Source organism: Salvia hispanica, chromosome 4 (assembly GCF_029641045.1).
Source record: "Salvia hispanica isolate PSC_SH4W2 chromosome 4, Shi_PSC_v1, whole genome shotgun sequence".
NCBI classification, from domain to species: Eukaryota; Viridiplantae; Streptophyta; class Magnoliopsida; order Lamiales; family Lamiaceae; genus Salvia; species Salvia hispanica.
Genome location: NC_142695.1, coordinates 37,513,977 through 37,537,928, shown reverse-complemented (window position 1 = coordinate 37,537,928; position 23,952 = coordinate 37,513,977). Strand labels below are relative to the sequence as shown.

General features: G+C 35.9%; 3 protein-coding genes across 7 annotated transcripts; all 3 read left to right on the top strand.

The window, feature by feature from the left end:
- Positions 1-793: 793 nt before the first annotated feature.
- On the top strand, positions 794-4,734 carry LOC125197349 (calmodulin-binding receptor-like cytoplasmic kinase 3). Of its 2 annotated transcripts, none has more exons than XM_048096085.2 (8): positions 794-974; positions 1,324-1,613; positions 1,751-1,996; positions 2,610-2,893; positions 3,386-3,551; positions 3,638-3,727; positions 3,917-4,212; positions 4,291-4,734. In XM_048096085.2, exons 2-8 carry the CDS (start codon positions 1,373-1,375, stop codon positions 4,495-4,497), a joined length of 1,530 nt encoding a protein of 509 aa, XP_047952042.1. In that variant the 5' UTR covers positions 794-974; positions 1,324-1,372; the 3' UTR covers positions 4,498-4,734. The 2 variants fall into 2 exon arrangements, with proteins under 2 accessions (XP_047952042.1, XP_047952041.1); XM_048096084.2 differs by having other exon boundaries at positions 1,219-1,613.
- A 1,597-nt stretch (positions 4,735-6,331) lies between these two features.
- On the top strand, positions 6,332-13,830 carry LOC125196979 (synaptotagmin-5-like). Of its 2 annotated transcripts, XM_048095658.2 has the most exons (13): positions 6,333-6,658; positions 6,771-6,875; positions 6,971-7,021; positions 7,115-7,235; positions 7,499-7,620; positions 8,554-8,655; positions 8,915-8,989; positions 9,800-9,879; positions 10,991-11,141; positions 11,242-11,472; positions 12,305-12,601; positions 12,758-12,871; positions 13,369-13,830. In XM_048095658.2, the coding sequence occupies exons 1-13, from the start codon at positions 6,554-6,556 to the stop codon at positions 13,510-13,512; spliced, it is 1,698 nt and encodes a 565-aa protein (XP_047951615.1). In that variant the 5' UTR covers positions 6,333-6,553; the 3' UTR covers positions 13,513-13,830. The 2 variants fall into 2 exon arrangements, with proteins under 2 accessions (XP_047951616.1, XP_047951615.1); XM_048095659.2 differs by lacking the exon at positions 8,554-8,655 and having other exon boundaries at positions 6,332-6,658.
- A 1,927-nt stretch (positions 13,831-15,757) lies between these two features.
- On the top strand, positions 15,758-20,049 carry LOC125192593 (Pentatricopeptide repeat (PPR) superfamily protein). 3 transcript variants are annotated; one of them, XM_089069753.1, is made up of 7 exons: positions 15,758-15,998; positions 16,104-18,244; positions 18,382-18,453; positions 18,522-18,665; positions 18,950-19,246; positions 19,403-19,516; positions 19,696-20,049. In XM_089069753.1, the coding sequence occupies exons 1-2, from the start codon at positions 15,833-15,835 to the stop codon at positions 18,161-18,163; spliced, it is 2,226 nt and encodes a 741-aa protein (XP_088925879.1). In that variant the 5' UTR covers positions 15,758-15,832; the 3' UTR covers positions 18,164-18,244; positions 18,382-18,453; positions 18,522-18,665; positions 18,950-19,246; positions 19,403-19,516; positions 19,696-20,049. The 3 variants fall into 3 exon arrangements, with proteins under 3 accessions (XP_088925879.1, XP_047946171.2, XP_047946172.2); XM_048090214.2 differs by having other exon boundaries at positions 15,758-18,244; XM_048090215.2 differs by lacking the exon at positions 18,382-18,453 and having other exon boundaries at positions 15,758-18,244.
- The last annotated feature ends 3,903 nt before the right edge of the window (positions 20,050-23,952 follow it).

Genomic DNA, 23,952 nt, shown 5'->3' with positions numbered 1-23,952 from the left:
TGATGAGAGTGAAGTGAGAAAAATGAAGTGTGAAAAATGAAGTGAAAGAGGAATATATAGGTTTTGAAAATTTAATAAAATTAAAAAAAAAAAACTAAACCGCGTCGCATCGTCCGTGACCCATCGTCCGCCTCGTCCACAGTGGCGGACGATGTGACGGACGATGGGTATCCTCCGCGGACACCCATCGTCCGCCCCATTGCGGATGCCCTAATACTAGTAGTACTTCCTTCATCCCACTATGAATGAAACACTTCTTTTAAGCCATCGTCTTAGGAAAATGATGCTCCTTTCCTCTCAAGATAAGCGAGACGCTTCTTTTTCGCACTTGTTTTGAAAAAAATTATACTTCCTTAGTTTACAAAAAAATAAAAACTCTTTTCTTTTTGATCCGTTTTCTAAAAATATAAACTTTCCATTTTATATAATGGACATCGTACTCTAGTAACACTAATTCCACTAACTCTTTATCTCAGATATTGCAAGTTGATTCCTTTTGCAAATACAATTTTCATAACTAAAAAACATAGTACAAATATAGTAGAAGTAGACTAGCAGTACAAAGATATTTGAAGAGGTAAGATATTTCCCAATTGTGTGCAATAGTTTAGTCAAACTTGGAAATGAAGAGATTAATCTGAAAACTACAGCTTTGATAAATATGGATTGAACGGCGACGCCTATTCAATTGACCAAGAATTGCGAAATGAAGAGTGAAGAAATTTCAATGTGCACTGTACCCCATCAAACAAGCTTTGAATATTCTACTCCGAATTTCATTAATTAAAAGAAAAAAATACTCCTGAATAATGTCCCACCAATTTTCCGGGATCCTTCCGCATTCGGCAGGTTTATCTAAATTAACTCTCATTTGACATTAGCACTACCATCATCACTCGATAGTATATTCAAATTGGACATAGAGTGATGCATGTTTGTTGGGTGTATCTCTGCTATCAGCCGCCTTTATTCAGGTCTGATCCTTTGACTTCAATAAATGCTTTGACAAAGTTTTAAGTGAGATGTGTATTTATTTTATGATAAAGTTGCAGTCTTTCTTGGGTCTGAATCGAGAGAGCATAGTTTCTGTTTGATTGGGTTTCTGTAATTTCAATGGTTTATGCTCTGGTGTTGTTTGTGGGTTTGAATAATCTTGATTTTTGGCCATTAAAAACTTTGAACCTGTGCTTATTTATCTGGTTTATTGGTTTTCTGCAGCACTTTCCGATGATTTTTCACTATGGTGTGTGTTTGAGAAAAGGCATTTCTGAACCTTGAATGGAGATTCAGTTTTGTAATTGAATTATGGCTTCATCTAGCTAGGTTGTAGCCAAGCTTGTGAAGATTCATCGGCTCTGCCCTTCCAAACGAAATGGGACTAGTTTTGCTAACATTGTGCTTGCTTGTGGAATCTGCTGCCTCTGGCTTGTTGGATCATGAAACGGATTGTGGCAAGTACCATGTTAGTAACTCAAATGATCCTAGTCGCCAACTCTTCTATATCAACGGCAAATTGGTAGAGCGGTATTTATTCTGCAAGGCTATGCGCAATCATCACGAGAGACAATGCTTTGTTCAGGACAATATCAGAAACAAGTATTGCCAGTCATTAGGTACTAGTAATATATCACTATATCAACTTATACATATCATATTTGTGGGTTTTCAGGAAAAAACTGAGATTTCAGTATTAATCACCTAGATTTTGTTCTTATACTTGATACTTTTCCAATAATTTATCTTATTGCAGAGAAACTGCCTTTGCTGTCTGGCAGAAAATCCCTCCACGCTGTTGCTAGAGACGGATATAGTGAGATTGATTCTGATAAAATAACTTTGGGTGGAAAGGATAAATATGACAATCCTATATCAAAACCGAAAATGCTAGCCATGGCAGCGCCGGCTTTCTTTCTTTTGTGTTGTACTTTAGTCTGTCCGTGCTTTCAGGCAAGGAAAAAGGATTCTGGTCATACTCTCTCCAGGGAACCAAATTCAAGTGAGTTACATCCATCACCAACTCTGTTAAGATGTTTGCTGTCATTTATTTTATTTTTTGTTTCTTTTGGATGTGGGACTGTTGCTACATGTTTTCTTCTGATAAGCATATGTTGGAACCAAGTTTGGTTAAACTGGACATTAAGCTATTCTTTCTTGTGTAATTGAGTATGGTGGATTGGCTTCATCCTCACTTTTATAAGTGATTACTAAAGAAAATTAGTGTATGGTTTTGACATATCGGCTTCCATGAACTTTCTTTGAGTCTAGCTTCTCTGTCTTTCCTACCCTTGCATAGGGTTGTATCTAGATTATTTATCAAATACCTTTCTCTTGATTGCTAACTGTGGTTCTTTTCTTTTCTTTGAAGTTTAATTTGTACATTTAGCTCTGAAATTTGATACCCTTGATCTGATGGTCCAATAATTTGTGTTTCTTGAGTTGTTAGTCTGTATTTGGATGATTAATTTCATCATCTATTTTATACAACAATGTATGCACATGCTGCGATATCACAGTGGCAGAACTCTTTCTGTGTTTATTCATATTTAAGTTGCAAGCGAGGATCCTGTATTTCTTTATTTGTTTTTGCTGACATTGCACTGTTCTTGCAGCTGATGCATTTACATCTTTAGAAATGAATCCTATACTTGAAAAGATTGTTGGCAGCCCACAAAGAGTTCCGCCGAGCCCCTTGAGAGTGCCCCCAAGTCCTTCAAGATTTTCAATGTCTCCGAAACTCAATAGGCTCGGATCTGTTCGTTTAAATATGCACCAAGTTTTGAAGGCGACCCAAAACTTTTCATCTTTATTAAAAATAGGTGAAGGAGGGTATGGAACTGTTTACAGGGGCGAACTACCAGATGGCCAGGTTGTAGCTATCAAACGAGCAAGAAAGGTACTGGATCAATTTATTTTCATTAAATGCACAGTTCCAGATACACTACACTACACGTAACTCTAAATGTTAGTGTAGATTTCTAAAATTGATCGTTGCGTTCACATTTAAGTAGAACTACAAAAAGAAAAGGAAGTCATTCTACTAAAATAGATAGGGATTTCGTGATTCTGGTAATTATTATGATACACATACGTTTTGACTATCTTAAAAAAGCTATGCTGCAAAGTGCTTGCCTAAGCTTATGTAAGAGATATCACAAGCTATACAATTTAGAACTATTGGGAATCATTTTAGAACATGTGAGATGGTAGATGTTATCCTGAATAACGTGATTAGATAAAATCAAGTGAAGTTTTCATGATGTTAATAACAATAGGTTTGTAGTTAAAATGAGTAAACATTAGTAACGATAAATTTCCTTATTTTGACCCTATGTCATGCTTCTTCTGGCAAATAGTATATTTGATTTTGTTGTGGGATTGAGTGCAGGAGCATTTTGAAGCTCTGCGAACTGAGTTCCGAAGTGAAGTCGAACTTCTAGCTAAAATCGAGCATCGCAACCTAGTGAAGCTTCTAGGTTATCTTGAAAAAGGAAACGAACGCCTGATCATCACGGAGTATGTTCCCAATGGTACCCTTAGGGAGTATTTAGACGGTAAAGCCTCTAGACTTGGGAAAATGCCAATTCTTTGCTTGTTATGTGATGTTAAATACACTATGTTTGGCTGGTGTTTCTGGTAGGTATCAAGGGAAAGATATTGGATTTCAATCAGCGACTTGAGATTGCCATCGATGTTGCTCATGGCTTAACGTATCTCCATCTATATGCCGGTAACAGCTCAAATTCTACAGACTAGATTTAACAGCTTTGAATATTGAAATTCATTCAAAATTTACTTGTAGCCCTGATTCACGAGTCTGTTGCTGCTATGCCGTCTGCATTAGTTTTGTTTGCTTCGATATCTGATTGATTTGATTTTATGGAGGTTTCGACTGCTGATGATGTTAATGGTTTTGCAGAGAAGCAGATAATCCACAGGGACGTTAAGTCCTCTAACATTCTGCTGACGGAGAGCTTGAGAGCCAAAGTCGCAGATTTTGGATTTGCTAGGCTGGGAGACGACACAGAGAAAACTCACGTATCGACCAAAGTAAAAGGGACAGTGGGTTACCTCGATCCCGAGTATATGAAGACGTATCAACTTACGACAAAGAGCGATGTGTACTCGTTCGGGATACTGCTTATAGAGATATTAACCGGGCGTCGGCCCGTGGACCCCAGAGGAGCGCCAGATGAGAGGGTGACTGTGAAATGGGTAAGTTTGTGTGTTTTACATCCGGGGTCAGCTTATTTTGGAACCGTAATTGGGACCATACGTCCGGTTGGTGTGCAGGTTTTTCGCAAGTACAACGAAGGGAGATTCTGGGAGATGGTGGATCCTCTGCTACATGAGAAGATAGGCAAGGAGATATTGGAGAAGATGTTTGGTTTGGCTATCCAGTGCGCTGCACCAACACGAGCGGATCGGCCGGATATGAAAGCCGTGGGAGAGCAGTTGTGGGGGATTAGAATGGACTACTTCAAGAGTGAGAGAAGATAGTGAACGTAAGTTGTGCTGTGTTGATGCTTTGTTTGCTGCTCAATCACTATTCTTATAGAGTTTCATGCATCAATTTCATTCATATTTACCCTTTATAAAGTTCTCTCTCTCCCTCTCCCTCTCCATATTAGTTAGTGTGTTTTTTTAGATGAATGGTGTATATAAATGTTTGGCAAGTTTAGTTAGTGTAGTTGCACAAATACAGTGATAAATATTACTCCAAAGAATTGAAAAACAGCAAGCCTAGTCAACTCCAGTTTGATTTATCGAGTCAAGCCTCGAGCTTTTTTTAAATATTTGGAAATTCATAGTAACTTTATCAACCCCAATACTATTATTTAAAACATTAATTATTGTGCTCATCCAACATACACCACCATTACATAACAATTGCTTGTTTTTATGTTCATAAATAGTAAGTATATCATTATTCTTATAGTAAGTACTACTCCTTGGTTTCTACCTAGTGGGTAAATACACTTTATCCGTAAAAATATACATGGATCAATTATTTTCTTAAAATATATGCTAATCGAAATTATATACTACTTCTATTTTTTTTTCACCAAGAAAATTTCTAAAACTCTATGATCCCCGAATTTTGAATATCATACTTTCACGCAATTCATAGAGTTCAACAAGCAATCGATATTTCACAATTAATGGACGAATGAATTATTATTTACTTTGGCTATGCAACAACAAATTACCATCATGTAGGAAGGAAAGATGATGAACAACAATGGATAGTATCATTGAATAGCAGAACGAGATGGGGGGACGTGTTGCATGATGCGCCCCTCTTGGCTCGAGTTGTGTCTGATGGGTGAGGGGAGGTGGGTTGTCACCCCCCCCCCCCCCACCCCACCCTCAATGTGACAACCTTTAATTTGCCTGCGAGTGAGCTTCTATTTTGTCCATTTACAATATATTTATTCAAAAATTCAAATTATATTTGTTGCCCAACTAATTATCATTTATTATCCTCTAAAACTTCAAAAGCTCATATATAAATATCTCATTAAATCCATTAATTTTTTTATACTAAAAAACTCTATCTTTCGCTCTTCTAAAACACTTTTTTTCTCAATTCAAACATGACCTCTGATGGTAACAAATTCATCTGTTGACGAATTAGATTATTTGATTGCCTACATCGAGAGTCGGGAGTCGTCTCACAATTCTATCGCCCATGACTCAAGGAAGATCTAACCAAACACATTTGGGCGAAATTGACAGTCGTTATTAGTGTTTCGATTTTAGGTTATACGGAGTACTATATTTTATCGCTTACAATAAATTGTAATTTTCGAATTTCAATCATGTAATTTTCAATTTTCAATAAAATGTCATTTTTGAGATTTTAAAATCATATTTAATTTAAACTAAATTGGATGAATACAAAATAAAATTAAATAAAATTAACTAGTGAAATTCATGTATAGAAATGTGGTGTTGTACTATTTTTGAGTAGTGAATGAGATAAAAAGTGATGTGATACCATGAAGTTGAACAATGCAGTAGAAGAATGGATTTAAGGGATTATGTTATGAATGGCTTATAGTTAGTTAGCTAAAGAAAGTTCCAGTTAGTTAATTAGTTGCAAATAACATTTATTAGTATTTCCTCTTTATCATTACTATTCCAAGAAAATTTACTAATTCAAGAGAATTGCATAGTTCGGCCGATTGATTGCTAACACTATTTTCCACAATCATAAATAATTTAAAAATGTTCGGCCGATTGATTGCTCAATATATTTAAATGAGAAAATAAAAGACCAGAAAGGTAGAAATGTACTCAATTCAACATGAACTTAGGCATGTGGAAATAAATGATTAGCCCTTGTTTTAACTGCTATTGATTGCAACGGCAAAATTAGAAGCGGAAAGCTTACTGAAAATCACTAATCCCAGACTATAATCCGCCATTAAATCACAATCAGAACTCAGAATCAAGTCCCCATCCACACTCCACACTCCACACCACTCACTCTCTCACTACCAGCTTCGAATTCATAAATCAGAAGCTGCAGAGCTAGCTCATTTTCTTCCACATGTCCTTCGTAGCTGGGTTGGTGATCGGATTGGTTGTCGGCTTAGTGCTCATTGTTGCTTTTGTCCGCTCCGAAAATGCCCGATCCAAGCACCGTTCCGATCTCGTAACCTCTTTTTTCCTATTCCACCTTTCAAATTAGAGTTGAATTACTGTTTTCTGTGTAGTTGAATCTTACACTTTATTGATTTATTTATGATTTTGTTAACTTTTCAAAGGCTGCTACGGTTACCTCATTTGCCAGAATGACGGTGGAGGACTCGAGGAAGTTATTGTCGCCGGAGTACTATCCTTCCTGGGTCGTATTTTCGCAGCGCCAGAAGGTTTGCTTCGTGTTCAATTCAATTCGTATCTATGCGGATTCGTTGAGACTAATGTATTCTTTCTTTTTTTTTCCCGAATGGAAATGGAAATTCAGTTGACTTGGCTTAATGTTCAGCTCGAAAAGATCTGGCCATATGTGAATGAGGTGCAATTTTAAGTATTTTTACTTTTATCTATTTCTTGTTTTCTAATTCGATGCTGCATTTGTGTTAATGTTGGATTTTATGGCGGTTTGAAGGCTGCGTCGGAGCTGATAAAGGCTAATGTGGAGCCAGTCCTCGAGCAATATAGGCCAGTTATATTAGCTTCTTTGACCTTTTCCAAGTTCACGCTTGGAACTGTAGCCCCGCAATTCACAGGTTTGATTCTGCATTTCCCTTTACTTGGTTTTATATCAACTGTAGCCCCTCCTACTCTCTTGAATTTAATGTGCATATACAACAAAAATTGAGGGGGCAGTTGAGGAATTATTGCTGAAGGTTGGATAAAGAAAATGTAATGTCACAATATAGGATATTCATTCATGAGCTTATCACTCCTTTCTCTGCTCAAGCTGAATGATATGAAATGCTGCCATCTTGTTTGCAAATTGCACTATGACACTTTAGTTATGATGCTTCAGGAGTTTCAATACTAGAAGATGGAATTGATGGAATCACTATGGAATTAGAAATGCAGTGGGATGGTAACCCCAATATAGTACTTGATATCAAGACTTATCTTGGCGTTGCTCTTCCCGTGCAGGTATCTTGTTGACATTTCTCTGTCTTTAGAATTTTATTTGTCCATTGTTGTTGGAATAAGCCCAGGAGTGTGACTGATGATTTAAAGGCCAAACCTTTAGGATTTTCTGAATCTGAAGTGCATGTGGTTACTGGTTACAGAGACTATGGTTTCAACCAACCACTGCTCTTTTTTTTTGTGTGTGTGCAACCTGTGCATGTGCTCTCTGTCTCTTAACAGAGATTTTTCGTATTTGTTAATGCCAATAAGCATTTCTCTTGCCTTGTATGCTCTTTCTGTAGATGGTAGAATATATAAAAGGCTTCAACTGGAAGCCTGATATATTTGCTCTTTCTCGCCGTATCTGCCAAAATCTTCATGATAAATTCATCTGCTAATAACAAATACTACTACTACTACTACTACTACTATGCAATATCTTCATGGTAAATTCATCAGAGTATATAGCTATCAGAGTCTGCCTGCACATAGTGCAAGTGTGTTTTTGCGTGTAAAAGAATGTTTGCATATGCATCCACTCATAACCTTATTCGGCATGAGTATAAAATACCCAATACCATTGCATTTGGTAGTCACTCAGCTGCGCCATTTACATTTTGATATACTGCTATTTCACCAAATTTTATGTTCGCTTATTAGTACTCCCTCCGTCCCAACTAAGTTGAGTCGTATTCATCTTTGGGATGTCCCAACTAAGTTGAGTCATTTCCTCTTTTAACAAAACACAAAACATCAAATTACTCTTACTTTATTCCACCATCTACTTTACTCTCTCATCTTTCCTATTTTATTCCTCTCTCCTACTTTTCAACACTATTTCTTAATCTCCGTCTCCGTGCCCAAAGATTTGTCTCAACTTAGTTGGGACGGAGGGAGTATTTTTTTTTATTAAAACTGCAGTCCTTAATTTTGTAACGGTTGCTCTTTATTTAGGTGAAAAATATTGGGTTCACTGGTGTCTTCAGGTTGATTTTCAGACCGTTAGTGGATGAGATTCCCTGCTTTGGAGCTGTTTGCTTTTCATTACGTCACAAAGTACAGTACCTATCCATCCAGTTTCTGGTTCTTTATAATTTTGGAATTGTTATTATCATGAAAATAGCACAGGTGTAGCATTACTTTCTTTGGGACCTGTCAATGCTCCATAATGACACCTTAGTGGTCATGTTAATAAAATTTGAAGTTTTTGTACCATGCACTAATTGCACATTCAACAAGATATTATGTTGCCCATTTATATTAAAATCATTTTTTACTTGAAAGCATCTCAATTAAATTCATTTTTGACTTTCAGAAAAAGCTAGATTTCACACTCAAAGTTGTGGGAGGAGACATATCAACGATACCTGGCCTTTCTGATGCCATTGAGGTCTGTATATCTTGTCTTTATTTCACATGATTTGTTTGATCATTTATGATTTGACATTAAATGGCTGTGAATGCTTTTAATAGTATAACTATATAAGGCACTAATTTGGCATTTTTTTAAGCCCATTTTAATTCATATCGCTTGGCTTGGTTCAGAATATAAGAACTGCATGCAAGGCAAACTGAGATTAACAGGGATGTAAAAGAATTGGTATGATTACTTATGGGGAAATTTAGGAAAGCCCAAGTAGAGAACTTTTATATGAATTGTTAAATCTTATTCAATAGTTGGATCCAAAGTTGACAACTAATTTTGTACTACTATAAAATTCTGTTTCCTACTTGGATGCCATAGCTCTTTAGTCTTCACTACTATGACTCTTCCACTGTTGTTACTCTTTGATAATCTGCTTCAGCATGTGTAGAATTTTCAATGGCACTAACGATCAGTAAATTTTCGATTTTTGATGCCTATATAATTTTCTGGCACATGTATTCATTTTGTGCACATGCAGAATACATACAGAAAGTGGTGTTTAGATATTTTTTTCGTAGATTGAAAGTCATTCTAAGGAAATGCAGTTTTCATTATTTTATCTTTGCTTTTAATAGCTACTATAATCTATGGTCTGAAGTCTGGTCTTTTTACTGCCTGATTCTGCTTGATGATTTCCAGATCTAGTACCTTCCTATATATTCATATGTAAGCTACCCATTGCAACCTTACTATTTCTCTCACAAAATCCAACTTTTGATTTATCTATTGAATATTCTTTTCACATTGATTATTGAGGAGTGTTTGCTTATACAGAGTACTATAAGAGATGCTGTAGAAGATTCTATTACATGGCCGGTTCGAAAAGTAATCCCTATATTGCCTGGAGATTATAGGTAAGTCTCATGTTCATTAACTAATTCGATTGCTTTTATTTTCACAATAGTCACATAATCATGGTAACAACCACTATTGCCCAACATAAGAATCATGGAGATTGAAAGAGTAAAGTGGAAAAAAAACAAGAAGAGTTCACTCTGCGCCAGTGCCATTAGTGAGGAGAGCCTGCCTCGTATCTCTTTAAGTAATCCATACATGGATATTTTTCCAATCAAGCAAATTTATTTACACTTAAAGGTATAATAAGGCTAATATATATGAAAACTGAAAAGTAGACACAAGGCAATTTTAGTAGCCCGTATTTGAGAAATTTTCTGTTCAATTTCATTATGATAAGAGGCATTTTACCATCAACCAAGGGGAGGAGATTCTAATGTTGTCATGATGCATTATTTAGCTAGCAGTAACACCTGTTAGTACGAAATTTGTTCTCCCAGGATTATTCACAATCCTCATTAACAAGCTTCGGAGGCCATTTTGTCCTTCCGGGGACAGCCAAGTGGTGGACCTCCCCCTGTGTAAAAGCTAGAAGTTTTGGGATTATTACTATTTTTGGGGTTTGCTGCTTTTGCCTATATATATATCTGTTCTCTCATTGTATATCCGAGAATTATATCGTGAAATCCACACGCCCCAAGATGTAGATACACATTTGTGTTTTATATTCATGACTACTTTTGTTATTATTTCCTAATATGTCACTTAAAGTAGTACTCCATGAAATATGAACTATTAAGTGTATTCGTACCTCCCATGGGACTCGAACCCACGACTAGAGGGTTAGATAATAATTGCTGAATGATGATAAATTTGCTGTGGAAATGATGAATTCATAACAAGTTGGAGATCTAAAACAATCGGTCCTTAAGATAATAACCATCTAAGGGCTGAAAGTGGTTCATATTTTATAGGTTAAAAAATGATTTTTAGTTAAACAAACCCTGTATAAATATATGTGTATATGTTGGGGACTTGGGGTGGTTAGTAGTTTTGTAACAAACTGCTGCCTCGGTTGATTATTTATTTATGTATCTGTGGCATTATTAGTTACACCTTATTTTTTTTGTCTGAAATAGCTTTTATTGAAATTCAAGTTCTTGTTTCTAGTGACCTTGAACTGAAGCCTGTTGGGAAATTGGAGGTGAAGCTCGTGCAGGCAAAGGAATTAACAAATAAGGACATTATAGGGAAATCTGATCCTTATGCTGTTTTATATGTGCGGCCTTTGCGTGATAAAATGAAGAAAAGCAGGACCATTGTAAGACTCTTAATCTGCTTAAAATATATAGTTCTCCATGATTCCTTCATTACTTCAGAGCAGAGAGATGTATCCGTTCATTTGTTCACTTTTTCTGCAGAACAACCAGTTGAGTCCAGTCTGGAATGAACATTTTGAGTTTGTAATTGAAGATCTTGCAACTCAGCATTTGACTGTAAAAATCTATGATGATGAAGGGCTTCAGGCAGCTGAACTAATTGGTGCTGCTCAAGTTCAGCTATCCGAGCTTCAGCCTGGCAAGGTGAAGGATGTGTGGCTCAAATTGGTGAAAGATTTGGAGATTCAGAGAGACACTAAAAATAGGGGGGAGGTAATAGATTTAACTATATTTTTCACCTGCATCTTTTCCATGATTTTTTTTTTCTTTAATACATAAAAAATTGGCAGATATCTGTGTAGCGTTAGTGATTGTAGTGTGTAGACAAGATGGGGAAGTGGAGAAGAACAACTTGAAACTATAAATCACATGCTTACTTTGTTAATCAAAGGCAGGCTTTTAATGGCAAACCTTGATTGTTGGTTTAATACCTTTTAAAATGAAATCCTACTGATAATTATAAAGCTCCCTCTGTACCAGATGAAGAGAGTGATCCGGAGGAGATCATGAAATAGGGACTGAAATTGATTAGTGGAGTCTAGATATGGGCCACACATATCCATTCTTATATAGAATAAACTGCATCATTGCCAAGTTCTCAATGTGCCCCTGCACGTGTGGGCCGGAATAATAACCATTGGACTTCTACACTTGAAATAAATAAACCCATCATCAACTTCAGCCTGCTTTGATACCCCTTAAAAGGCCTTATAAGAGGGGAGGGTTATTAAAAGTTGCTATAGAAGAGACAAGATCATTATCAAGTATATTTGGAACACGAAACAAGTTTCAACATGATTAATTGACGAAGTTGATCAATATGAGGATGAGGAAGTTGATGAGAAAACATCTAACTGATGCACTTTTTTAATGGTACTATTCAGTAAATAAATATCTCAGCGCACTTGTTTCTCTTAACTCTTAGTATTAAATAAGCTAGTGAGTTATATTTATCAGTTTTATTGTATGAAACTTTGTTTGTCTTAATTTTACACTTTGGTGCATGCCTGCATCTTATCCCTGGGTGTTATGTTCTTTTTTCTAGGTGCACTTGGAGCTTTTGTATTGCCCTAACGGCATGCAGAATGGGTTAATCAATCCCTTTGCCCAGAAATACTCCATGACTTCACTGGAGAAGGTATTTAAACATGGATCAGATGGTGGGAATAATATAAATGAAAATGGAGGTGAAGGCAACAATGGAAGGGAGGTGATTGTAAGAGGTGTACTCTCTGTTACGGTCATTTCTGCCGAAGACTTGGAGCCAGCTGACCTGTTGGGGAAGGCTGACCCTTATGTGGTTCTCACCATGAAGAAAACAGGATCGAAAAATAAAACCAGGGTATGTTGCTCTTTGGTCAAGTACTTCACCCGAAAACATCATCAATTGTTTTCTTCTCCTCTTTGCACTATGCCGTCTTTTATAGAATATCTTAGATCAGATCATCCATTGTTGTTCTGATTGTCAATTATTACAATCTGTGCTTTGTGTTTCTAGGTTGTGGATGAATGTCTGAATCCCGTCTGGAATCAGACTTTCGATTTTGTTGTTGAGGATGGACTACACGATATGCTTACTCTCGAATTATGGGACCATGATACATTTGGGAAGGTACCTTCTTTCCTTCGTAATTAATTGGTGCATTATACCAGTAAATCATAGAAAAAGTAAAAAGATATCGGTAGTTCTTCATATAAAATGCTCAAAACAGAAAGCTTATTAGTGTTTAGCAACAAAACATATAAATCCTAAAGTTGTTATTGAAGAATGAGGATGAGGTACATAGAAATAAACTCCAATCATGTGAAGGAAGTTATGTAGTTTAAGAGGCTGAATCAAGTATCCTTACCTAATACCTACCTAAGTTACATGATACTGATTAAGAGACTGAGTAGCCCATTTTTGCAAGACGGGAAACATGGATTCATCTCAACGAGAATCTGTTTCATTCTGGTTTGACGAATATAGTTCAACTGTGAGTGATTAGTTTCGATCGTGCTTTCCAAAACAAGCATCTGTCATTAGTTTTACAGTTGAATTAACTACTGACACCTGACTTTTCAAGGATCATAAAGCTTGTTTTGTTGCAACATTTGGTTTTAATGCAGAATTACATGGGAAGATGCATCTTAACATTGACGAGAGTTCTAATGGAAGGCGAATACAAAGATTGCATCCCTCTCGATGGAGCTAAGTCGGGAAAACTCAACGTGCATCTCAAGTGGACTCCACAACCTATATACCGGATGTAGTAGATACCACATCCAATCAAGCTATTGAGCATGTCCAGCTATATATATTAATCTATGTACAGAGGGAGAGCCATTAGGCACATATCCTATTCTTCCAGAGACATCAACAAATAATCTCTAGTGATGTGATTTTTGAAGTAAAATTTGTATGTATCGTATGTATAAAGATTGGAGGAATGGTCCAAATTTGGAAACAAATCATTCTTAAACTGGCATGCTTATCTCTGTTCAGTGAGAGGTTTATACAATTTAGACAAATACATCGTCTTATACTATATAATGTAATATTTCAAATATATAAATGGTTATATTTCAATTTGCCTCCTCTTATTTGATATAATGACTTGAAATTGAAAATGTTTCACCAACGTGTTATTATTGGGTTGAAAATGTATACTAACTTGTCAATGTAAAGGATAATTGGATTATAAATCTTATAACAGTGTATAAAAAAGAAATGGTTGTTAGACGTACTATTTATTTCCTTTATGCCACTCATTTTTATTTATTATTACCACATTAACACTAAACTATTCATAAAAACCATTATTTCATTCGCTTAGACATTTGAGAAGATACTACTCCCTACTTATGTTAAAGGAGTATATATCATAAATCTTTTCAACATTTGTGTTTGGAATTCAAACTTATATGCATAAATCTCTGATTTGTTTGGATGATTTATGGTGCTATTATTTTAGAATTGCTCTATGGTTGCAATTAGTTTCAATCCTAAATTTTAGCTATACAACCTTTTCAAAAATTGAGCTATACATGTTTAAATTGACTATTGTGAATATGTGACGTAATTAAATACGCTAACCAAGTTTCATTATTTTTTATTTCTCGATTTCGAACGCAAATTACATTTTGTGTATGGTTATATTTAATTGTTTCATTATTTTTTTGGAACATATCACTAAGTCTGAACTATGTCTATTTTATAAAAGTTATTCAGAATTATAAGAAATACGTATTTAATTAAATTCTTAAATATTCTCTTTTCCTTTTTGGTCTTCGTAATGTAATTTATATTTTGAATTTTTAAAATCATGACAAAAAAAACGTCGCGTTTTGTGATATAAAAAATATAGAGCGAACTACATAAACGGTACCTAATCTTTCACTTTCGCACATAAATGATACCGATCTTTATTTTATATCGTTTTTGGTATCCCATGACAAAAATAACCTTGCGTACCAAGTGATTTTTTTGTTATGAAGGATGTTTTCGGAAATTTTAATTAAATAGAACCAAATATGTAATTTTTTTTCTTCCTTTCTTATTTCTTTTTTTCTTCTTTAGTTTTTTCTTCTTTCTTTTTTCTTCAATCTTTTTAGTATTTTATCTTCCTTTCTTCTTTCTTTTTCTTCCTTAGTTTATGTCCTCTTTTTTCTTTTCTCTTTTTAGTGTTTTATTTTATACGTACATCTAATTGCATTTATAATATAAATCAACTCTTTATCATTATGAATACAATTCACAATTTTAAATTTTGATTAAAACTATATTGATTAGTTATTAATTTAATATAAACAATAATTATTATTTATTAATTACTATTAGTTTTTACTATTATAACAATAATATTATTATAATAATTAAATATAATTATCACTATAATTATAATTAAATATATTTAAATGATATTAAAAATAAATTAATTCTAAATTTATAACATCAAAATAATAATATTAATATTGATTAATAATAATAGTATAAAGAGTGAGGAGTACAAGAGAATGTATTATAATATCACTTTTGGTACTAGTTTTGTCAATGCCCAAAATACCCTTTATGACACAAATGGAAAAACGAATTTGTTTAGAGGGTATTTTGGGGTGAAAATTGCACCAGATACCAAAAATGTGATTAATAGGTACAAAAAACGATATAAAATAAAGATCAGGTACTATTTATGCGCAAAAGTGAAAGATCTGGTACCGTTTATGTAGTTCACTCAAAAATATATCATCAAGCACGTCCGTGCCAGCGAGCAGGCGACGTGGCGCGACGGGATTGGCCAACGGCATAGCGTTTAGCATTTTCAATTTTTTTTAAAAAAAATCGAATTTAATTTAAAAAATCAAAATTAAATAAAAGTATATATATTTTCTCACTTCCCAATAAATTATATTCATTTTCTCCCTATTTTTAATTTTTTTTCTCTAAAATTCACATAATTTTATAAGTACCAAAAAGCCCACCAAATTATAAATTAATACTCCTCAACCCCAGATGCGGCCTACGCCTCCATCGCACAGCTCCTTCTTCCTTCCATACAGCCTCGCGGTTGTCCCGAAGCTCCTCCCACACTCAATGTTTGTATTCACACTCCCGAAGCTCCACAAACATCTCCATTCATCTAATTCGATTGTCGATTCGCTATCGAGTTACCTTACCAAACACATTGACTCTTTCCTTACTACCGATTACTTGGACCACAAGACCCTTCTATCTGCTCATGCCGCTATCATAACAACCGGTAACGCACACAATAAATTTATCGCATCAAAGCTAATAGCATATTATGCGTCCCTCAAGCAGCCCCATAATTCTACCAAAGTATTTGATTCCCTCACTTTTACAGACCACTTTCTTTGGAACTCCATCATCAAAGCCCATTTTTCTAATGGGGACCATGTGCAAGCTATTAACTTCTTCTCCAAGATGAGGTTTGCTGGCATTTTGCCTACCCAATTTACCATACCAATGGTTGTTTCTGCTTGTGCTGAACTCCAATCGCTTTCTATTGGCATGAAATTTCATGGATTAATCTCAAAACTGAATCTTTTCGATGGAAACTCTGCTGTTGGTGCTTCATTCGTGTATATGTATTCGAAATGTGGAACTATGGACTATGCATCTCTTATGTTTGATGAAACTACTGTTAAAGATGTGGTTGTTTGGACTGCACTTGTGATAGGGCACGTGCAGAATGGCGAGAGTGAGAAAGGTTTTCACTGTCTTTGTGAGATGCATAGAACTGGTGGCAATAGTGAGAAGCTGAATTTCCGAACATTAGAAGGGGGTTTTCAGGCTTGTGGAAACTTGTGTGCTTTGGTTGAAGGTAGGTGCTTGCACGTGCTGGCTCTAAAATCAGGAATTGTATCCTCAAATGTGATTCAGTCTGCCATTTTGTCAATGTATTCCAAGTGTGGTAGTGTTGAGGATGCACGCATGTCTTTTTCTGAAGTTTTAGATAAGGATCTAATATCATGGACATTACTCATGGGTGTCTTTTCAAGGTTGGGGTGCATTGTTGAATGCTTTGATATATTTTTGAGGATGCAAGCTGCTGGTTTACATCCTGATGGAATGGCATTTAGTTGTTTGGTTTCTGGCTTTGCTAATTCACATAGAGTCTCTGAAGGGAAGGCACTCCATAGTTTTATTATAAGGAGGAATTATATGATTGATGAGAAGGTACATATTTCGTTATTGTCAATGTACTGTAAGTTTGGCCTCGTGGATCTTGCTGAGAAGATTTTTATTCAATGCCGCGATCAGGTAAAAGATTCTTGGAGTCTAATGGTGTCTAGCTATGAAAAGGTAGGATTAGATAAGAAATGTATAATGCTCTTCGGACAAATGCAATATCAAGGGATTAAACCTGATTTATCCAGTCTATTATCAGTAATTTCTTCCTGCTCAAGATTGGGAGCCATCTATTTTGCTCGTTCTATACATTGCTGTATGATGAAAACAATGATGCTTGAGAAGGTCACAATTGTTAATTCACTGATAAAAATGTATGGGAAATGTAGTAAGTTGAATGAAGCAGAAAGGTTACTCAATCACACATCACATGACATTACTACATGGAACTCTCTTATCTCATCTTACACTGACAATGGTAATTGTCTCAAGGCTATAGCTCTTTTCGATGTAATGATTACGAGAGGCTTAAAGCCTAACAAAGCAACACTAGCTGTTTTGTTGTCTGCTTGTGCTCAGATTGCATCTCTTGAAAAGGGGAAAAAAGTTCATGATTATATCATAGAAGCTGGATTTGGCTGTGAAGTTTCTGTTGCTACATCGTTGGTTGATATGTATGCCAAATGTGGACAAATTGATATGGCAAAAGAAATTTTTGACTCACTAAGTGATAGGGATATCATATGTTGGAATGTAATGATTTCCTGTTATGGTATGCATGGATATGGAAAATCTGCAGTTGAGATGTTCCAACGAATGAAAGAATCTGATGTTAGACCAAATGACCTAACATTTCTAGCAGTACTCTCAGCATGTGTTCATGCTGGTTTAGTTGATGAGGGCAAGTCAATCTTCCACCAAATGAAGGAATATTCTATTGCACCCACACTAAAGCACTATGCATGCATGGTGGATCTTTATGGGCGATCTGGTTATCTGGATGAGGCTGAAGCTCTTGTTTTATCGATGTCGTTTACCCCTGATGGGGGCATATGGGGTTCTCTGCTAAATTCTTGTAAATTACATAATAATGCTGCAATGGGTATGAAGATAGCAAACCATGCTATTGAAGCTGACCCAGAAAATGATGGGTATTACATATTGGTCTCAGACTTTTATGGCTCTATGGGCATGTGGGAAGATGTAGGGCAAGTGAGGAAAAAGATGAAGGATAGAGGGGTAAGAAAAACTGTGGGTTGGAGTGCTGCATAAACTGGCAGAATGACCACACAATGTGGTCTGTCAAGTAAATGGAATATAACCAAGCCTTGAACTTGATGGTGTTTCTTGCAGGTAAAGTTGCTCAGCCGCCGAAACTAATCCTGACATAGTTTTCTCAATGTCATCACTAATCTTTCTTGTTACCAATGCTTGCATAATAGTGAAAAGTTTTTCAATCTTATCACTGATCTTACCTGATGTTTAACCAGAGGACTATCTAGCCTTGGCTTATTTGGAACTCTGTTGCCTCGAATAGCGAACCTCACTAACTTGCAATCTCTGTAAGTAGTTTAGATAATGCTTGATTCTTGGATGGAGTATGATTTTGCTAATTCCCGTGTCTCTCTAGGTTACTGCAAAACAATGGAATCACTGGTACTATTCCGGCCGCTGTTGGGAAGTTAGAAAAGCTTCAAGCGCTCAACCTCTCTGTTAACCGGCTAACTGGTGAAATTCCCAGTTCTCTGGGGGATCTGAAGAACTTGAACTATCTGTGAGTTTGACAATTCTACAATTAACTAGTATTTTTTAAGATTGAGGAAGTTGATCAATATGAGGATGAGGAAGTTGATGAGAAAACATCTAACTGATGCACTTTTTTAATGGTACTATTCAGTAAATAAATATCTCAGCGCACTTGTTTCTCTTAACTCTTAGTATTAAATAAGCTAGTGAGTTATATTTATCAGTTTTATTGTATGAAACTTTGTTTGTCTTAATTTTACACTTTGGTGCATGCCTGCATCTTATCCCTGGGTGTTATGTTCTTTTTTCTAGGTGCACTTGGAGCTTTTGTATTGCCCTAACGGCATGCAGAATGGGTTAATCAATCCCTTTGCCCAGAAATACTCCATGACTTCACTGGAGAAGGTATTTAAACATGGATCAGATGGTGGGAATAATATAAATGAAAATGGAGGTGAAGGCAACAATGGAAGGGAGGTGATTGTAAGAGGTGTACTCTCTGTTACGGTCATTTCTGCCGAAGACTTGGAGCCAGCTGACCTGTTGGGGAAGGCTGACCCTTATGTGGTTCTCACCATGAAGAAAACAGGATCGAAAAATAAAACCAGGGTATGTTGCTCTTTGGTCAAGTACTTCACCCGAAAACATCATCAATTGTTTTCTTCTCCTCTTTGCACTATGCCGTCTTTTATAGAATATCTTAGATCAGATCATCCATTGTTGTTCTGATTGTCAATTATTACAATCTGTGCTTTGTGTTTCTAGGTTGTGGATGAATGTCTGAATCCCGTCTGGAATCAGACTTTCGATTTTGTTGTTGAGGATGGACTACACGATATGCTTACTCTCGAATTATGGGACCATGATACATTTGGGAAGGTACCTTCTTTCCTTCGTAATTAATTGGTGCATTATACCAGTAAATCATAGAAAAAGTAAAAAGATATCGGTAGTTCTTCAAGCATCTGTCATTAGTTTTACAGTTGAGTTAGCTACTGACACCTGACTCTTCAAGGATCATAAAGCGTGTTTTGTTGAAACATTTGGTTTTAATGCAGAATTACATGGGAAGATGCATCTTAACATTGACGAGGGTTCTAATGGAAGGCGAATACAAAGATTGCATCCCTCTCGATGGGGCTAAGTCGGGAAAACTCAACGTGCATCTCAATGGACTCCACAACCGATATACCGGATGTAGTAGATACCACATCCAATCAAGCTATTGAGCATGTCCAGCTATATATATTAATCTATGTACAGAGGGAAAGCCATTAGACACATATCCAATTCTTCCAGATACATCAACAAATAATCTCTAGTGATGTGATTTCAGAAACAATTTGTATGTATCGCATGTATAAAGATTGGTGGAATGGTACCAATTTGGAAACAAATCATTCTTAAACTGACATGCTCATCTCTGTTCAGTGAGAGGTTTAGACAATTTAGACAAATACATTTTCTTATACTATAATGTAATATTTCGAATATATAAAAGGGTATTATTTCAATTTGCCTCTCTTATTTGATATAACGACTTGAAAATGTTTCACCAACGTGTTATTATTGGGTTGAAAATGTATGCTAAAAATTACACCATAACTTTCCAATGTAATGGATAGCTGGATTAAATCTTATAACAGTGTATTCTTTATAAATTCATATATTTTGCATAATCTTGATTTATATGATTTCTTTTTGTCTGATTCTCAAAATTTATAATGATAAAAGAACTTGAATGTCATCTCTCAAAATCTACGGTCCACGTTCTTTGTCTAGTCACCATCTTCCTACCTAGGCATTTCTTCTATTGCATCATATAAATCCAAAAAATCATAATATGGTGTTTACTTGGAAAGCCTTGACTATATCTCCAAAAAAAGGTTTTGGGTATAAAAATAAGAAATGGTTGTTAGACGTACTATTTAATTCCTTTATGCCACTCATTTTTATTTATTATTACCACATTAACACTAAACTATTCATTTTCTTATATTAAAACCATTATTTCATTCGCTTTGACATTTGAGAAGTTAACTACTTATGTTAAAGGAGTATATAATTAAATTGTGTTAAAGGAGTATATAATTAAATTGGGAGATCCATGAATTTTGAACTTCTTTTGTTATAAATCTATTCAACATTTATGTTTGGAATTTCAAACTTAAATGCATGTCTCAGATTTGTTTGGATGATCTATGGTGCTATTATTTTTAGAATTGCTCTATGTTGCAATTAGTTTCATAAATCCTAATTTTGAGCTATACAACCTTTCCACAAATTGAGCTATACATGTTTTAAGTGACTATTGTGAATATGTGATGTTGGGTGTAAGTACTAGTTGGATTCATTATTTACTAGGACCTTTTTGTTCTTATGTAAGAGGGCTAAGCCAGACCCTCACCCAAGCGGCTTATTTACAAGTAATTGAATACAAGAAAAGAATACTTCAATTACAACAAGAAGTCTCTAACTATTACAAAGTTACAGACATAGCTTCGGTCACTTTGTTCCGAGACACCTCTGGAAACCCTAGAATAGAAGCTCCTGCACACTAAGTAAAATAGTTAGTAAAACAACAAAATGATCCTTTCGGATCTAAGAATGAAACTAAGAATATCTCAAGAAATCAAGCTATCGGCTCAGACACCGCCGATAGCACCGAGTTATTCAACCAGAATCAAGATCCAAGGAGAACACCGAAGATCAGACACCCAGACACAGTCACACAGCTGATCTAGCCACACCGCCTCCTCAAACACCAGATCTATCACCAATTCACCGTTGAAATTAGGTCTCATACACGGATCTCACAGATCGTCGCCTTTCACCGTCGTCACCGCCGGAAACCAAAGTGGTTACCGCCGCCGAAGCCATCACAGATCAACACTCAATAATACCGAGGTTTTGATCGGAAGAAGTCATCGGAGAATCGTCGGAGAATGGAAAAGAGAGAAGGTCGAAGACAAATCATCGTCGAGAGAGTGAGAAAGAGAGAGAGAAAACTGGAATGAGAATAACTCTCACATACCTCACACATATCAACAGGAAACCCTAGATCCAACGGCTGCAATCAATGATCCAGGTGAGCTGAGACGTGACTAGATCTCAGCCATTGATATCAGGTCTCGGTCAAAGCAGGCCAAAAGTATTGGGCCAACAATTAAATCCCAATGGGCTGAAACAATAACCCAAGCCCAGAAGAATAAAGTCCACATAATCTTTGAAGGAACTGGCAGCGGAAGCGGTGTTGCATGGATTAACATAATTTAACAATTATTAATCACACCAATAAATCACATAATAATCAGATCTATTTAGTAGATTATTTAGACAAAATCTATTCGCGTAATTCTTACATGTAACATGCTCATAACTTGATTTAATCATGCTTTAAGAATATTAAAACCTAAAACATGTTTTTCTACGGAGCAGAAAAATACCTAATTAATTCTCCAAAGAATTGAAGATGGCTAGCTGCTTCTCCACGTGACGCTTTGAATACTAGCCCACAAAACTTCTCTCTGGTTCCCGAACTGTACTCCGATATCAGTGTGGGCTGATCTCACCAGAATACTAGGACTTAAATAAAGAAGACAGAAGAAATCCTTTTGGGAATAGGAGTAGAATTCGAAATCCTCTTCAGCTAGAGGAGTTCGAAATTTTCAAAAATTTCAAGAATTAAAATTGTGATGATTCTGTCTCCTTTATTCTCCTATTTATATTAAGTTCCTTTTGGGCCCAGATAGAGATCTATGGAAGGTTTTGGATATGGGCTCATCCAATTTACTTTTTACTAATTAAATTGAACCCCACAATTTAATATAAGTTATAATTGGAATATTACGAGCAGCCACTACAGAAGTAATATTGAACTCTCCCCATCCAAATCCGAAATTATAAGTAATCCGGGTTTCCGTTTAACTTTCATTTCCCGCGCTTAAGATAAAAATTTCCATTAATTAATTAATATCTGCTATGGACTTAATTAATTAACTTCTTATTAATTCCAAGAGTGGACTTAGCATGAAACGCTCATTTATTATTTATAGAGTAATCAAACTCCAACTAGCTAGGTTTCGAATAATAAAACCTTGTTTCGCGCTCCTCTTGAGGACATTATCAAATGAGACTCAGCTCGCGCACGATTCAATATAATAGCAATCCTAGCACCGCTAGGTATTGATCACCACTACCCAATATATCAGGATCATTGGGTTACGAAAAACACGCACCATTTGATAAGTCAAAGTAATGCATAATCAATACCGTATGCTCAATGCTAACCTACATTGATTAGGAAACAAATATTTATCAAGACCTCGCCTTTCAGTAGATAGCATAAGGACAAGTGTTGCTGTTAGATCCGTTCAGTGCTATACCACACCAATGTCATCTTATTTCACTAAGGCTTAGAAATATGCGGACTGACATTGCAACCTTTCTCGATGGATAGTCAAATTCCAACTAGGTTGTGAAATTCATCTTTTTCTTTGTTTAGAACTGACCGTGTTACCTTAAAGTGGACGCCGCCCACAACCGGTCTACTAAAACAAAGACTTAGACTTTGTTAAGTTGACTTATACATTTAAACATGCATTAACATCCATTAAATGTAAAACATAACAACATTATGACAAAAATAATCTGTTTTATTCATTGGAAAATAAAATAAGAGTTTTACAGTATTCAATCACTCGAAACGTGATTTCTAGTATACAAACTCTAACAATCTTCACATTCTCCACCTTGGACTTTAATTATAGGAAACCATTGAGTGCTATCAGTTATGGTGAATTTCATCATTGCCCTCAAGGCACTTTACCTTTTGACACAAGAGATTGCTCCCTAAGTCATCGGACAAGTACAAGAAAATATTTGCCTTTGAACAACATAGGCTGGGCCCACTTAGTTCATAAAGGACTTTTCACTGCCTTAGCCACTAGAGGGCCCCTAAAGAGCTGACCCATTAGGCTTAAGGTCTTATGTGTTCCCCAAATGCAATGCATGTCTGATAAGACTAATTTCGTGCATTGGTTATGGGGTAAATTCTGTAAATTCTTGGGTCTAACACAGTTTATAAGCCAGGTGTGTAGAGGAAAATGCCAGATCCAGGAAGAAAGGAGAAGATTGCCTGGAGAAGGAGTCTGGCAGAGAAAATGAGCAGAAAGAAGAGAATTTACCAGACGGAGGAGCATCCTAGACAAAGGGCAGAATGGGGAATACAAGGAAGGATCTAGAAGCTCAACTCCTTATAAATAAGAGCACGTGAGAAGCATTCGAGGAGGGATCATCCATCATCTTTTTAGCTC